Genomic DNA, 17,095 nt, shown 5'->3' on the forward strand with positions numbered 1-17,095 from the left:
CATCTAGGCCAAGATCTGAACATTTAGTCTTTAAACAATTCTTTGCTACCAATCTAGGAATGTTCTTGCATTTCAGAGTGCAAAACTAGTTGACATCTAGTAAGGAACAACATACATTATAAAATATGTACTCCTCCACAGTGGGAGGAGAGGGAACTTATGTAAGCTCATTTCTTTGCTACTTTAATTGTAGTTTCTTGAGTCCTTGGAAGATGCATCCCCAAGAGCTGGCGCGTTGTGTTCAGATGATTGCAAATTCTGCTGTATCAGTGTAAAATAGGGCTTCAGTGGCAGCGTGGTATTAAATCTAGGGAACACTACAGAATTGAATGAGAAATTATTTTAAATATTGGTACCACTGAACTAAAAAATTGAGAAAGGTCACTAACAAGAGATTAATCAAAAATTGTAGCTCTTACTAATGAGCTGTTGAGATGGTATAGTGTTCTGAGTGAGGTGACAACGAAAATAAGTCGATGTTTGAGTAGAAAAGAAACAGCTTTCTCTTGCACACTTTTGTACACCAGAAATGTAGTAGCGTACTAGAGGATGTCGGTCGAGAGGTGTCATTCAGAACTGAAGAGTGGTACCTCGCGGTTACTGAAACCGTGCAGACTGTCACATCTATTTTCGTGTATACCTGTTCAGTAAGGAATTCTTCGCTGTGTTTTTTTTTTCCTTTGGCTGGTTGGGTTTTCTTTGGAAACCTGTGTCTCTGCCCTTCTACGGAGCTTTTCCTGGTGGAAGAAACAAGAACACTTACCTAATGGTGGAAAGCTACATTATCTCAGTCAGCTAGGTAGCTAAAAGGTTGAATGTTTGATTAAACAGTATACTCAATATACTAAATTAAGGCAACTTTCTTATGTATATGCCACACACATGAACAGCTGGCTAATTTTGATATTAGAGTCATGATCAGACTAGCATGGGGTTTTTTACCCCCTGGTTTCCAGAACAGCAGGTGACATAAGGACCATGTGGTTTCACCTGGTGGTGTCACACGAGACCTGCCGTGGCAGTTCGCCAGCCATGCTTTGTGGAGAAGGTCGACATCCACTCACAGAAGTTGAATTTAGGCTGTTTATTGATGGTATCCATTCTCATTGGTAGTAGACGTGGTGTTGAGTTAGTTATAAGAGTGGAAAAATAAATGAGTTGCTCTTACACTTTCTTCCTCCTTTTCTTTTAGTTACAGCTGCAGAAAACCCAATATTTGCAGCTGGGACAGAGTCGTGGCCAGTACTACGGTGGGTCACTGCCAAATGTGAATCAGATCGGAAACAGTGCCATGGACCTGCCCTTTCAGGTGAGTTCAACAGTGCGATTCTTTCTTTTTCTTGATTATTGCTCTGCCTGCATGCTATTTTTTCCTAGCAGGAGACCATGAACTAGCTGCTGGTTCAGAACGTAGCACCGTGGCCTCAGCAAATCACCCTGGTTTTAAAAATTTTTGTCCTTTTGATATAGTTGTGTATGGGATGCCTGGATATTTTTTATTGTATGTATCTAGTGTTAGATAGTAGTTTTGTTCCCGATCGTGATGCTTCTGTGTCAAGAGTAGGCTGAGGCAATGCAATTTCTTTGTCAGTGAATATTCATGGAGGTGGGTTTGTTTGTTTTTTGTTCAGTACCAAATTCGTAACGAAATCTGTGAAGATACTGTAGACTCATAGCAAAAATGGAAGCAAACGATGAAGGTAACGTGTGGGGTTTAGGAGAGGAGAAGAGGGAATGGACACACCGGTATCGGAACAGTCACTTTCCTTTGGCCTGGCTGAAAAGTAAATGTAGGGATGTATTGGATTTTTTTTTTCCCCTGCTGCTGTGACTCCAGAGGAAATGCACTATAAACAGAAAAGCAGTGTTTTATGTGAATGTTTTGCTGTTAGGAAGTATGTTTGGGCAGAAGGTGTTGTACAGTGGATAGGGTTAAGGGATGGATACTTTTGAGACTCCTGATTTCTATAGTTAGTTGATTTAGGGTACTCAAAATAATTAAAATTTCTGCGTTAGTTTTCCTTTTTTGAGTAGTAACATTTATATTTTATCTCACAAGGATGTGGTAAGAATTAAATTTTCCAGTTTGTGGTTTTCTGATGAAGGCAGTTGTTAAATATGGAGAAGCTATTGATGAAACATCTAACTATGCATTTTGATGTACACGTAGACAGCTCAATTTGTGGAGGTTAAAAGCTTGAATTTTGTGCAAGAGGAGAAGCAAATGTCTGTTTTAATCTGGTTGCCTTTAGGGAATACAGTGCAGGGATCTGTAATGTTAGGAAGTCCTTAGTGTTACTCCAGAAGTGTCTGGTCTGTTCAAGATTTTGTCTTCAGTTGTGTGTAAGGAGGTTCATTGTTACTCTTTTGAAGCAATAATATTTCAGTTCTTCTGTGCTTGATGGCCGTTACTGACTGTTATTACAATAGACTCTTTTAGTCCTGAAACTAATGGAGTGCTTGAAAGTGAGTATTCAAAAATGTATGAATGACTGGAGGAGGATATGGAAAGAAATTGTCCCTAAACTCCAGGTTTTTATATATCATTTCACACACACAGAGAAAAATCCAAAGTTGATAATGTTACAGATAACAAATGGTGACAAGCAACAGAATAAAGCCATGTATTTGTATCCGTGATGAATGCTTTCCAGGTTTTTCAATTTTAAGCTAACGTACGATGAAATTGCCAAAAGATACTTGTACGATGTGCCGACCAGGTGAAGCCTGTCCGGTTGTCTCTGCTGGGAGCCTTAGTGTCTGAGAATCTTGGTTCTTTGCATTTACAGCACAACGGAGCTCTGGCAGAAGCCTTTGGAGCAGTTCCTGTCTCTTTGGTAAACGAGTATTTAGGTTTGTGCAAATACGTATTTAGGACTGGTGTACTGTTTGCCCAGGTAGATACGTATTTTAGCACACGTTACACTTTTTTCTGGTATGCACAGTATTTATTTGATTCACCGTCCCAGCTCCAAAGGAGTTATGGTCTGTCACATAAATACAGGTTTTGCCATGCATCCCAGTTTGGAACATGCATAATAATTCCCGTACAGACTCCCCGGACTTGCTGTGGTCTGTCATGTGATTACTTGTGATTTATGGGGGATTAATTTCACGCAGGCGATGGTTTATTTGGCACTGTCTTGGCCTGTGATTTAAGCAATCTCTGAGCATGTGCACTTTCAGCCTGCATGCTAAACTCCATCGGGAAAGGCAGAATGATTATCCAAACGCTGCTTGTCTCCAGGAGGCACGGAAATGTAGACTGTCAGTAGGTACCACTCCTCTCTTTCCCCCTCATCCACCTTGCTCATTTTTATTTCTTAAGTCAATGTCTTGATAAATCTTAAAGGGACACTGTTGCTTTACAGCACTGAGCTTTTTCCTTCCTGTCTGTATTTAGCCGCTTTTTTTTTTTTTTAGATATTTTTGTGGAGTTTTAGTTCTGATCTCAAATCCTTGACTGTTTTTCAGGGAAGCAAAAGAAAGTTCTAGTTCTTCGTCACCCAAATAAAAACGATGCTCAGATCTGTTCTTTTGTTTTTAATCACAGTTGTTTCCTATCGTTAAGTATCGCGTGCCCTGCAGGGATGGGGATTTTAATGAAGGTGCGTTGCCTGGTGTTTGGTCCAGAGTGAGTTTCATGGGATGGTTGCTGAGAGGAGCCAGACCTGTTGGAGGCGATACCCATTTTCTCAAGTTTTTGTGTTCTTTTCTGATTTCCCTAAGCAAGTTAGGGACTCACCTGGGATCTTTGTTCCTGGAAAGCCAGAGAACAGGATTGCCCCAAAACTCTCTAAATTGTAGCCCTGTGACGGGGCACGGTCCATGTTTACTTGTGCCACTGTTGAACTCAAATTAGATTTTCCTTGTGTTTTGTGCCAAAAAAAGGGAAAAGTTAAGAAATAACTATTTTTGTGGTCAACTTTTTGTCTGTATGCTAATATGCATTGGCTTCCTTTTTAATTCCAGGTGAGGTCTGCATTCTGTACGCTTCAGACTGGCATCTCCTTTTTCAGTAACTTGGTGGTTGAGACCACTTCTCCTTTTGACCTTCCAAGCACGCATGTATTTGCAAATTTTGCTGCTTCTTGGGATAAAATCGATGTAACAACAGTACAAAGAAGAGTTTAAGAACTTGTGTTGTTGTTTTGGAATTATGAATATTCCCACTTCTGTGTGGTGCCAGTTAGGTATACCTAGATTTTCGTTTAGCGCTTGCAGCAGAGATTAAGCCAATGTGTTTTAATTGAGATGCTGCGACTTGAGGTTTTTAAGTCTTCATACAAGAAAGTCTTACTTGCTAAGGAACGGAAGCAAAACACCATGATCTTAATGAGTGACAGTACAGTAAAAAGTCACTGTGCTCTCTTGCTAGTCCCATGTTGACTTAAGCAATATTCTGCTGCATATAAAGGGTTGGCCCTGAAATGAGAAAATAAACACCACAGCCACTTTGCATCCATTTATATTAACACAGGTTGTGTGTGCATAGAGGGAGAGGAGACTAATATTTGCTACATAGAAAAGAGTTTCAAATAGTAGAAGGACTCTTTAAAAAGTTATTACAAACAAAACGCTGAGAAATAATTGTAAAACTTTTTAGAAAGAATCATTTAACCAGCCAAGGCTGGACACTTTAAAAAAGAAAAAAGAAGATTAATGTGGAAGCCAGATGGTTTCATGGCTTGGCAGACAGGACAGTGCATTTGCCACGTGCAGCACCTGAATGGAGGAGGAAATTTTGGATTTCCAAACAGATGGTGTTGAGGGACTCAGCAAAGCTGTTCACATTGGCAAGGAGTGGAAGACTGTGTAGCTTTTTTTCCCCCGGAGACCCATATATTGCTGTTAAAGTACGAGTAGAGGTTGACCATTCCGTACTTCCTTCCCACCCCCTCCACCCCCCCGCAGGTATATACTGGGAAGGGCTTTTGAAAATGTGGGAGAACTTTTCCAGTTCAGCCTGGCAATTCATCTTCCCTGTCCTTTCTCTGCCATCCTCACTTTCCGAAATCACTTGCTGACAAGTAAAGGCTCTCGAGATATCAGGGCCGATAAGATTCAGGGTGGAACCAACCCAGCAAGATTCACTGCGCAGCCTGAAGGAAATGAAAATCACTTAAAAAAAAATATTGGATGCTGTAACTTTTTGTAGACAGAGGAGGAAGGAAACTGCTTTTCTTTTTCTTTTAATCCTATCAGTGTCCCCTTAAAATAATTATGCTGAAAGGAGGGGTGAAAGGAAGTTTTGAGAGAACGTGGCGTGTTCTGGTGAATGTTAGGCTCACTGCGCATCTTCTTCCTGCATCTCCTGCCCTTGTAGTTGAAGCTCTGGTTGTCAGCATGTTCCTTCTGGATGCATGCTGCATGCGGCGCCGAGGGAATGTGAGCGGCAGTTGTCAGTAGGCTCCCTGCCACACTCGTTTGTGGTATTTTAGAGATACAAAGGCTGGAGAGCAGCGCTGATTTATGAGAGGGCAGGTCTAGCATGGTCTGCTTCCACTTGTCTCTAATCTCTGTCTGGAAGAGATAGCCTTGGTAATTGCTTTCTATGGCTGTAGTGAAAATGTTGCTGGAGGAAAAATTTTCATGGTTACACTCGTCCATATCTTTTTTGAGCTTTATTCCTTAGACTAATGCAGCCTGGCATACAATCTGAATAGGTTCTGGGTGCTCGTGCCTGTATTTTCCGCGTATAACTTCATGTGTCTCTCTCAGACTCCTTTTCAGTCATCAGGATTGGACACAAGCAGAACAACTCGGCATCATGGTCTGGTGGACAGAGTGTATCGTGACAGAAACCGCCTCGGCTCCCCGCATCGACGCCCTCTCTCTGTGGATAAACACGGAAGACAAATATCCTTTGGCTCATGAGCTTGTAGCGAACACCTACCTCTTCAACAATATCACAGTTTTCAGTTTTTATCGTTCCCGTCTTCCTCCCCTCCTCACCTGTTAGTGGAGTTGCTTCCCATCTCTGTGCAGTTAATGTTATCTGCTTTTTCTGATCTGTGATCTTATCTATAAATACCTACTATTCTGTAAAGTATGCATTTACCTTTCTCTATTTCCTCGGCTCTAAGTGGGGATAATGATACACACGAAGCTGAGAGGGATGGAGATCCTTTGATGGAAAAGGCGAGGTGGTCCTGGTGAAACCGGGGTTCCCTTCAGAACTGAGTAAATCCAAACCAGAATAATTCTCTGCAGTTCGTTGTGCATTTTTATTACAAGTTGATTCATCAGTTTAGCATTTGCCAAGCACTGCTTCTTCTTGCCGTTTGTGAAAATGAATTAGCTTATTATTTCTGACTGGCTTAAAATGTGCCGCAATCAGACTGGCTTGATGGGGCTAAAGGGGCTGTGTGAGTGGGAGAGCGGAGAGATGATGGCTTCTCTGGGAGGTGAGACACTCAGAAAGGGAGGAGGAGGATGGCTGTCCTGTTGCTCAAACATTACAACAATCCAGAAGATACTCTGAGTGTCCTTTTAAAGTCAGGCTGTGCCCCACAGGGGGTCTGCTTGCCTTTCTCATGTGAACTTAATGGTTCTGACAGGGTGATAGAATTATTCCTTAGAAAAAGCTTTCAAATAGGCCTCCTACTTAAGTGAGAAAGTGGTGTTCTTCCCCTTAACGGATGGAATCACGTGGACAGCTGTCCGTATGGCACTGTGTATCTGTCACCTCCATCAGACACAAGCTGGAGAAGGTTCGTAGCACAATCCGTGTGCATGTCTGTTAGTATTTGGCCTGCGTTCTCTGGTACTACAACACTCGCATGTGCCACAAAGGCCTTTATTGTTCCCCACAGCAGCTGGTCATCTGAATTGCTATGCCTTCCTGAATTTAGAAATTGATTTTTTTTTCTTCTATTATGCTTAGTGTTTTAGATGACTCACTTTCAAGCTCAAGGTGTGTCAGCTAATGTGTTCTTTTTAAGGATAAATCTTGCCAGGTTGTTCCAAGGCATACCCCAAAATTGTTGAGCTGTAAAAGACTTGGATATTTCTCGCTGCTCGCAAGTGCTCGAGTGGAAAGGAGCACCGAGTTGCCCGTTCCTACCCCTCCTGCTCCTGACATTGAGGTGCCAAGTTGCGCAAGTGATGGCCTACATTCCTGAGCAAAGGACAGCTCATCATGAGATGTGTTGAGCGTGGAGGTTCCCATCTCCGTGACATAATTCCATCCTGAACCAGTCGTTTTCCCTCCCCGTGAAACAGGGGTGCTTTCTTTTCAAAGACTAGTATAACCAAAGGATGTATAAGCAGCTTGCAACTTAAAAATTGCATTATTTGATCATGCATAATCTTAACAAAGCACATCAAATTATTTTCTAACGGCAGCAACCAATTTATCCTGTATTCCTCTCAATCCCATTATCGAAACAATTGCTCTTCAAACTTGAACTAATTTCTTCTGTGAATTGATTGTTTCACGAGGAAATTGTGCCTGGTATATGCCTTGTATAGATTGTTTGTTTAATGCAGAGTAGTCAGGTTGGTTACTGAGTTGGTTAGATTTATCTGAGATAAACATTCTTTTATTTAGAGAAACTCACAATAAAAATGTTGGGTTTACTTTCCTTTCAGGACAAATTCCGATTCTGCCTTGCACCAGAGTACTATGACTCCAGCTCAACAAGAATCCTTTTCAGGAGGGTCACAGGACATGCAGCAGAAAAGAGGTAAATAGAGAAAACCAGTAAAAATATGTGTGACATTCAAAGCATTGTGCATCTGAGTATATGCACGTGTATTGGTGTTCATCTGTTTCTATAAATACATGCATGCATAACACTTTCTAGATTCAGTTACGTGTGAATTGGAAGAAAGGACCGCGTTTACTTTTCTGGGTACTGAAATCCAGAAGATTATACAAAGCCGATAGAATATTTCCTGAACCCTGTATTCTCTTATTCCCTATGGGGAAAAGTAATCTGGGTTTTGGGACTGTGGTGGTTAGACAGCTCTCGGCCGTACTAGAGGTTTGTAGAGATCACAGGCATTTCATGGTCAGGGATGCAATATTGTAAAGTAGCAAGATTTCATCTAGTTTCTGTTTACGGGGTTGCGATCACCAGTGAACATACCCCCAGAGGCAGCGCTTCCAAACAGTACTCTGACAGCATTTCTGGTCGGGAGCTGGAGCAGCACAGCCCGCCGGCACTAACAATTCTGGTGCCCTCTGCTGGCCCTTGCTCCTGCTGGCAGTTCAAGAAATGCATTAAAAGCTCTTAAATCTTTGTGGAGAAATGTAATCCTTAAACAACCGCCCACAGACAGGTGAACACGCAGCACTCAGATCCATACGTACTCTACTGCAGCTCTAGAGCTGTAAAACATTAAATAATGAACATCTTAAGCAGCGTTGCACGAATATGGATTTATAGTCATCGGTGTGAAAGGCTTCTGGTGATACATCTCTCTGACTGGGCTGTCTTTTGATGTTTCTCTGTCACCTTGCTGTTAGCATGATAAAACAGTTGATTGCTTTGAAGAAACAAAGCTTGTTTGTGCTTGGAATACGGAGAAGTGACAGCTTTATAGCGTTTCTCTATCCCAGGAGAGATGGTCCGGATTTTTCCCCACTGGAATTGGCCTGTTGGCCACCCATAGGATGTTGCAGGTGTAGATCGTTTGTGTAAAACGCAAAAGATAAGACAAACTAGGTCCCAAGATACACTCTTGTGTTTAGATCTAAATAGACTAAATTGGAGGCCAAAATTTTTTTAAGTATTATTTGGGGTTTGTTTTTAAGTTAATAGTGTCTCCATACTAATTAAATACAATTTTAGTCTCTTCTGGTGTTTGTTTTTTTTTAAATTTTAATCTTAGGACAATAGAGTGCCACTGTTACATATTCATTGATAATAGGTTACTTAAGAGTTTTCAAATGGTTAAACTTCCAATCTGAAGATTTCTTAATGAGAACTTAATATATGATCATATATAATGATAATAATATATATAATAAGTAATGATAATATGATTCCTTTTGTTCTCATTTTTTAGTTTTATTACTGGCTGTCCCTGGAATGGAGGAAACCACCTCTGAGGCAGACAAAACCCTCTCTAAGCAAGGATGGGACACTAAAAAGGTAGGAATCTCACATTTCAAAGTGTAGAGTTTTAATTTTCTAAGTGCATTTAGGTAAACAGATGCTCTAAATATTGTCAACCAAAACAAACTACTTGCCGAGATTAGAGATTAAATGCTATATTTAGCAACACATCACTAAACAGTGGATCAGAAAGGCACTTTATACGTATGTGTGCATGCTCATGTTTGATTAGATCAGGAGAAACTCTTTAAATTTGAGCCTTGTTGAGCCAATAAAGCAACAAAGGTAACAAATGCCTTCTGCAAGCTTCACAGAGCTCCTGTGTAGAATAGCTCTTCAGTAGAAATGTATTAGGTTAAATAAAGCTTAGTAATTGAAATATATCCTGAGCGTTGATCTCTAGCAGTGTCTTTGCCTTTAAAAATGTCTTCCTTCTATTTTAGACTGGGTCATCAAGACCTAAATCATGTGAAGTTCCAGGAATCAAGTAAGTTCTGAGAATTTTTTTTTAAAAAAGCCTTGAGATCTTTTAAGAATGAATGTTACACATTGAATGTCCTCTTGCTTTTGAGTTTTCTGAAAAGTCCTTAGACGATATAACACTGCAACATGCACAAGAAAAGCCAGAACCTCTATGAGTGACCCATTGGCTGTTACGTCTCTGATTGGTTTGTCAGAAATACAATATGTAGTTCTGTACATGGCACCTTCCTTTTTTAAAAAGATTTTATAAAGATCTGTCCAGGTTGAAATTTAAATTAAGACGTGTCCTTTTTTTTTTTCTCTCTCCCTTATTTAGCATCTTTCCATCAGCTGACCAGGAAAACACTACAACACTGATTCCTGCTACGCATAACACCGGTGGCTCCCTGCCAGACCTGACCAACATCCATTTCCCTTCCCCTCTCCCAACACCGTTAGATCCCGAGGAATCCACATTCCCAGCCCTGAGTAGCTCCAATAGTACCGGAAATCTTGCTGCCAATCTGACTCACTTGGGCATCAGCACTGCCAGTCAGGGTAAGGTCATAACTCGGAGGCGTTCTTACAGATTGTCCATAAGATGTCATTTGTCTTCAATTATGGAAGTTGCATGGCTGAGTATTACTGTTTTGTCTGAGAGGTAACTGCGCTTCGCTGTTGATTGACCTTTCTTTGTAAATGAGTTTATCAAGCCATTTTGCAGAAAAAAGTGAGAAAGCTGTATTTAGTTATACAACTTACAAATTGTCATTCATTTTTCTCTTGTTCTTGGTGCCCAGATCTGCTTTTTTGTTTGTTTTGTCTTGTTTTGTTTGTTTGTTTTATTTATAAGACTACAGGAGAGACTAAGACCAGAATCCAAAGGTACCTCCCTTGTAATTCATTGTTCTTAACCCCAACAGCACTTGTGTTATGGAAATATCTTTAGCAGGCTTTTTGTTTTCATTCCTTTAGAATGTTGAGGTTTTTTTCTGTGTGAGAATTCTTTTGGAGAGAGAACACTGCTTGCTTTATCTGAAGCAAGTTCTCTCTTTTGAGCAATCAAGAGTAACGTGGAGCCTTTAGAAGGCTCGCGAGTTCTTATAAGCTTAAGTTTTGAAAATATCCTGAATATTCAGGCTGCGTAATATAGAAGGACTTGGGGAAATAACACCCGAGTGCACACCTTAATTTCTCACAGCTCTTGCTGTGGTGCCTTTGTGTTGAGGTTGTTGCCTTTCTAGTGGTGTAGTTTTTGTTGCAAGTTCTAAGTGCCGTTGCCGTTTGAGCTGTTCGGCGTGGTGAGTCTGAGCTGTGTTTGTTGGGCTTTCAGGACGTCGGCAATACTGATAATTTTATTTTGAAAAAAATCTCCAACCACAAACAAACATTATTTGCCACGCTGGCAATTTATAATACACTGATCACCTGATGATTTCAGGATTAAATTTAGCTTTCTAGGCAAATAGCCTAAACTGGTGATTGCTATTTTTTTAAACAATTTCACTGGGTCATACTTGAATAGTTGAGAAGAGAGTTGCATTTTTTTCTTGTCAGTGACAATTGCAATCACTTGATTCCTAGAATAGAAACGAGGCGCTGTATCCAAAAATACAAGTATATTTCCTGTGTTAGACAGGATTCCCTTCCCCACTTCAAAATCCTCTCGTATATTGGGAAAAGGAAATAATTCTAATCAGGTTGATGGAGTGTTATGACTGAGCAGTTCTAGTTAAGAACGAAGCAAGAAGATGGTTTAACCATTTAAATACAGAGTGGGTCAGCAGCTTTCAGCATCCTTCAGTAAGTTTTCACGTCTCAAAAGAGACTATATGAAGTTTGAGAGATGGGCTGTCACTCAAGTAGAACTCAGCGAGTCTGTGCACAGAGCTATTGTGTGTATAAAAAGAAACAAACTACTTTCATGGAGTTAGGCCAGATTGGGCTGCTGAATTTTTTGACGTATCCATAATTAGCAAAGTAAATAGTGTAAAACCAAACCGGTAAGTATATAATTGCTTTGAAAACATTTCCTGATCTATCAAAGACACAACAAATTAGAAAGATACACTCATTGATGATTTTCTGCTTTTCCTTGGAGGCTATCCCATAGTTTCATCTTTGGCATAGTCAGTGTTTGGTGCTTTTTTAACTGATTTTTCCCAAACCCTCCTTGCCTTTCTTTATCTTCTAGCTCTTTAGCAGAAAACATGAAGGTTTTTGAACCTTTTGCAGGATCTCTTCATTGCACAGCCATGTCCTCAGCAGCCCCAAGAAAAGGTGGGGAACCAAACACCTGTCAGGTTACAGAGAATTACCAGCAATTTAAGACGACGCGTTTGTGCATTTGAGTTTGTCGGTTCACTGACATGTTCCGTGAGACGGTGTTGATTTTGAAAACATCGCAGGGGAAGCCAGGCAGGCTTCAGAATCTGCGCAGTTTGAGCCGGTTTGCCTGCTGGCTCCTTGGCAGCCCGGGCTTCCTGGCTCCCTGGCAGCCTGCCTGGAAGCCCTGAACGTTTGCCAAGTGCCTGGGAGCTCGCAGGCTCTTGTGAATTCCTCCTTTCTGGCAGCTCTGGGAGAACAGCTCGCTAGTTAGATTGTCCTGAAATCACTTTCCAGGGTGTCTCGGTTCCTCTAGGGTGAGGCAGAAAATAGGAGGGGTTTCAAAACTTCCAGATTTTTGTCTTGAATTTGAACAAAATTACAATACTTGAATTGTTTATCCCTGCGGCCTGCTAGGTCGTGGCTCTTTAGAGTGTGAAGGATATTTCCTGCCTTCCTGCGCACTGGTATGCCATTAAAAATGGAGTACTTCCTGTGTAACCAGTTTTTCTTCTGCATTTTCCATTAAATAAGTGTTTGCTTTTATAATATCTCAAGTGCCTTCTGATTAGTCTTGTTATATGATCTGTTATCTTCTTCCTGAAGTTTGAGCCCTTACAAATGGAGCAGAATGTGCTTTTCCTGGGTTCAGCGTGTGCAGCCTGGGAGGCGAGCGAGACTGATACCGACGGTTTCTATAAACCGCTGAAGCTGCTCTGCCTATTTCAATTTCAGTTCGGTATCTGTGCACGAACCCAGAAAAACATGACTGCATTTGGTCCAGGATAAACCACGGGGATCTTCCGCTCATCCTGATGCTCCTCAGCCTGACAAAATTAATTGTAAATTAGCTAACAAGTTTCAGCCTGATTGGCCGAGGCAAACTCAGCACTTTGCCTTAAGTGGTTGTCCACTTAACGCCTTTCATTTTTCATCGTTTAGGTAATTACCTCTGTACAAGTATCAATAATCCATTGCTCTGTTCCCGTTTAAGCTGGTTTGTTCCTTCCTGGCAGGAATGACGACGACGCCAGCCCCTTCCCAGCAGCACCGTCAGCCGGCCGTCAGTCCCCTCTCCTTGAGCGCAGACTCAAGGCGACCACAGTCACAGCAAATGTCTCCTACGCTTTCCCCTTTGTCACCAATTACTCAGGTAGGAATGTACTCGGAGAATTAAATTTTTTTAATCATTGATGAGTTGTTTTACTCTACCTGGGGAGAAGCTGGCTGTATTTCATCTCTCTTGTTCTGTAATTTTCTTCTTTAAATGTGTTCATTAATTCGGAGCCTTAAAAAGGGAGAGGTTTGTAGAGGTGGCAGATTTTACTTCTGCTTTTCTAGAACCGTGGTGAAAAATATCTATCAGGACACTTTTCTGTAACATTGTTGTCCCAAAGCTAGTTGTGAAATTTGAAAGACACTTCTCTAATTCATGAGAGCCGCTCAATTAGCTTTTTAAATTTATTTCATAAGTGTGACTCCGCAGCTGCCTGGGTTGTTGGTTCCTGACCCGGACATTCAGCTGGGCTTTTAGAGTATTTGTTTATTATACGCTGTAGGTGATAGTAAGTCTTTTGAAACATGTTCTTGACTTTCTGAACCTTTTGGTAACACCTTTTAAATGCAAGATTGACTTAGTACAGTTCACTTGATGTGCTTGAAAACAAAGGGAAATTACCTGCCAGCGTGGATGATTTTGATTCTTCTTTTTAAGGCCGTGGCTATGGATGCATTGTCTCTGGAGCAGCAGCTTCCCCCATACCCATTTTTTACCCAGACAACTTCCCAGCAGCAGCAGCAGACCCAGGTGGCGAGTACCCTGCCTCAGAACACTCCTTTAATGCAGAGCTCTGGCTTACAGCGAGGAACGCAGCTCCCCCCGCTCTCCGTCACGGTACCTTCCACCATCCCACAGTCACCTCCGGGCAGCCAGACCCAGCCCTCGATGGGAATAGACATCAACTCGGTAAGCTTGGGCACGGCTGGAAATGAGCAAAATCGCATTCGGAAAACCTGGAAGAGTACAGCATAGCGTCAGAGAGAAGCTGGACAGTCCTTGTAATAAGTGTACTTTTAGTCAGGGTCTGAATTCAACTTAGAATGATTTTGGTTGAATCCACGTTTAAATGTTTTCTAGAGGAAAATTCGGTTTTAGTGTATGTTCAGGGTGGCCATAGTTTCGTAAAATGGTGTCCCTTACGACTCCATGTTTGATTAAACCAGCTTAAATATATCAGCATTTATTTTAGATCTTGCTGCTGCCATTGCAGTGATACATTTTCCGGCCGTTAAATGTACGGAACCCCCAAGGCGCTGTGTGTTATACAGCGTGCTGGAGGCTGGGGGGAGGAGTTAACAGAACTTTGATCAAGAAACCTGCTAACAAACATTTTCCAAAAGTTGGAGAGAACCGGGTATTTTCTATACTTAGAATCCTTTCATTTTAAGGACTTCTAGAGCATACGTTATTGTCTTCAAAAATTGGATTTGTGGCTGCCTTCAGATGCCCAGGAGAAATGGAGTGTATACATACGTATACCCATGATTTACGGACAGATTTCTTTTCTTGCTTGTTTTAACATGGTCTGTTATGAAATGTTCTGTCTGTCTCAGCATATGAAAACCCAAAACGCAGAGCAAGATGAGGGTTCCAGGCTAGCTAGGGAGGAATTTCACAGCTTTTTCTCCGTTCGTTCTGCCCTGCTGTGTAGGATCTTGGTTGTCTGACCTGTAGTGTCCTCCTGGCAGTGTCGTAGTGACAGTAATTGGTTTGAGAATGAGAAGAAATCATTGTCTATTGATCTAGCACTCGATCGTGGCTTTAATTAGTGGGTGAAATTTTTAACAGTTTGTGCCGATAAGTGCTTCTTGAAAGAAGCTGCTCCCCTTTCAGGATGGGAAGGGGAAAAGGGAAGGATAAAGTCAGCAGTGGAAAGGTACTGACCCCCTCAAATTGTGTCCCGCTGTTTTGATTCTAATACTCATGTAGCTACCGGTACAGATGGTTCTGATTTTCATTCTTTGCTTTCTGTGTTGCTTTCCTCATCCTAAACTTCTTTATGGCCTTAACTTTTCGGGTGCTCTACTTATCTTTTAAAGCAACTGAAATAATTCATAAATAAACTTAAGTTTAAAGCTAGTTTACCAAAAAGCCGTTTGAGCTGTGTTATGGTCTCGCTGGCAACCTCTATGCAGTTTTTGTAAAGCTATATTGAAATTCATTTTGCTGTAGTTTGGATGTCCACTTAAAGTGCATAAGTAGCAATGCGTGGCTACAAAGACCTATTTTCTTGAGATTTCCAGAGCTGGGTGTCACAAAGCATTGGTAGTACAGCCTTCTCCCGCCCTGCAAAGCCGTCTCGTTAAATTAGTCCTTTTCGTAGAACCTGGACTGCAAGTTTTCCTCAATCATCTGTTAATTTCTAAAGGAAGTATAATGAGAAGAGCTGTACTTATTATTTATGTTAATTAGTGCAACATTCTATTTAAACGCCACTAAGATTATGAATTTGTTCAAATCCAGGATTCTTTATGACAAAAAGAAAAAGGTAAATATTTGAAAATGTGTTCTCAAGAAGGCTGAGAACAATGTAAATATAACTGATATAAACCTGCAAGACGTAGTGTGAATTCTCAGACAATGGCTGTTCGTGTCCTGGGGTAAAACGCAGCTTTGAGAAGGATTCCAGTCCGCATGGTTACACACTTCCATCTTGATAACACACCCCGGCTGCTGAAGACTGGGCAGAGTAATCGAAAAAGGATTTCCAGAGCAGTGTAAACACAGGTTAAGAATGTATGGGTATAGCAGCTGAATTAAAGAATAAATTACATTATATTTGAATTATTCCCAGCTTTCAAGACTTCCTTTCCCTAAATCATTGGCTGAGCAGATTTTTATTTTTTTCATTGAGTGTAGCTGAGAACAGTGAGAAAATATTTCGCCAGTTTTGCTTGTACAACGGCGCTGTGCTGCTCTCAGCCGCTCGGTCAGCCGCGACCACGCCACGCTGGTACCTTAACTCTCTCCTTTTTGCGGCATTGTTCACAGCAGTCACGTCTTCATACGTAGCCAAGAATTGCTGAAGAGGATGGTTTCTCCCAGCTTCCTCGAGCTGTGTACGCCAGAAGTTGATAATTGTCCAACCTTCCATCAATCCCATGGTCTTTAATTCTGTGTTGTTCTGTAGGCTTCACTCCAGCAGTACCGCAGTAATGCTGGATCCCCAGCCAACCAGTCTCCCACCTCTCCTGTCTCCAATCAAGGCTTCTCTCCTGGCAGCTCCCCTCAAGTAAGGGACTCTGTGCTTCCACAGGCCTTGCTTCTTGTGTTTGTTTTTAGTTGAGTCTCTCCATTACTGACCCATAGTTGTCTCACTGTAACTGTATGTGCCTCATGCATTACCGATGTCTCATCTTGTTTGCAGTTTCATTCGGTTCCAGAGTTTTTCAATAGCTGGTGAATTGCCTTTTCATTGAGCAAAGTTGCTGTTTGAACGCTGGTAAAACTCAGTGATTTCTTTGGGGTGTACCATGGACACAACCTCCAGGTAGAGCCCCTTCAATTAGCAATATCGCCGAGGAGCTGCGAGATGAGGTTGGGAGCGCAGGGGAGGGAGAGAGGGAGAAAGTGTCCCCTGCAGCAGGATAACTCCTGTGACACTAAATATCACTTGTATGGCCAAAGGCATTTCCATCAGGACCTTTTTTGACACGGGAACATCCACTTCGAAAGAAAACACTAGAGAAAATGCTCTTAAAATTAGCAGTTGTATCTTGTGGCTTGCAAGTAATGGGTTAGTAAACACGCTTTCTTGCACGCTAGCTGATTTTTCTTCCTGTGTATGTATATACTCATGCATCCACACGTCCTGTATGCAAGTGAGAGTTTGGTGTCTGTGTAAACCTGGGAAAGGGAATTTATCTGCCAGCAGCAAGACAGTTAAAAACAAGTCTTTGGGGGTGCCCCTAACATAAGGGAGCGAGTGCATTTCCAGGCCAGAAATAATCCGATGCTGCTCAAATAGCTCCATATGGCTGCCCTTTTCCTAAATCCCACCTGTAGAAACGAGGTGCAGGAAATTCTTCCAGAGCATCACAAAAGAATCTGAAAATACATTTTCTGTTTCACCATTTAACGTTTAAGGCTGTCAGGAGGATCCTGTCTAAATAAGTGCTGCCCCTTCATGGTTCCAAAGCAGAAGCTTCGTCTCTCCTTGCCATTAGCCAGAGACAGGTCACTG

The 17,095-nt window shown here is 41.6% G+C and overlaps 1 protein-coding gene across 9 annotated transcripts in view; it reads left to right on the top strand.

Moving 5' to 3' along the window:
- CRTC1 (CREB regulated transcription coactivator 1) overlaps positions 1 to 17,095 on the top strand; it is a 51,848-nt gene that overhangs the window by 18,761 nt on the left and 15,992 nt on the right. For 4 of the 9 annotated variants that reach the window (XM_063358414.1, XM_063358417.1, XM_063358418.1 and 1 more), the window contains exons 2-12: positions 1,193 to 1,309; positions 2,790 to 2,837; positions 5,722 to 5,859; positions 6,652 to 6,713; positions 7,594 to 7,688; positions 9,016 to 9,101; positions 9,509 to 9,552; positions 9,865 to 10,085; positions 12,869 to 13,005; positions 13,567 to 13,818; positions 16,043 to 16,144. In XM_063358414.1, the coding sequence (XP_063214484.1) occupies positions 1,193 to 1,309; positions 2,790 to 2,837; positions 5,722 to 5,859; positions 6,652 to 6,713; positions 7,594 to 7,688; positions 9,016 to 9,101; positions 9,509 to 9,552; positions 9,865 to 10,085; positions 12,869 to 13,005; positions 13,567 to 13,818; positions 16,043 to 16,144 (1,302 nt within the window). The remainder of the gene's footprint in view (positions 1 to 1,192; positions 1,310 to 2,789; positions 2,838 to 5,721; positions 5,860 to 6,651; positions 6,714 to 7,593; positions 7,689 to 9,015; positions 9,102 to 9,508; positions 9,553 to 9,864; positions 10,086 to 12,868; positions 13,006 to 13,566; positions 13,819 to 16,042; positions 16,145 to 17,095) is intronic. The other 5 variants (XM_063358419.1, XM_063358423.1, XM_063358415.1 and 2 more) reach the window with 3 other exon arrangements.

Source organism: Chroicocephalus ridibundus, chromosome 22 (assembly GCF_963924245.1).
Source record: "Chroicocephalus ridibundus chromosome 22, bChrRid1.1, whole genome shotgun sequence".
NCBI lineage: Eukaryota > Metazoa > Chordata > Aves > Charadriiformes > Laridae > Chroicocephalus > Chroicocephalus ridibundus.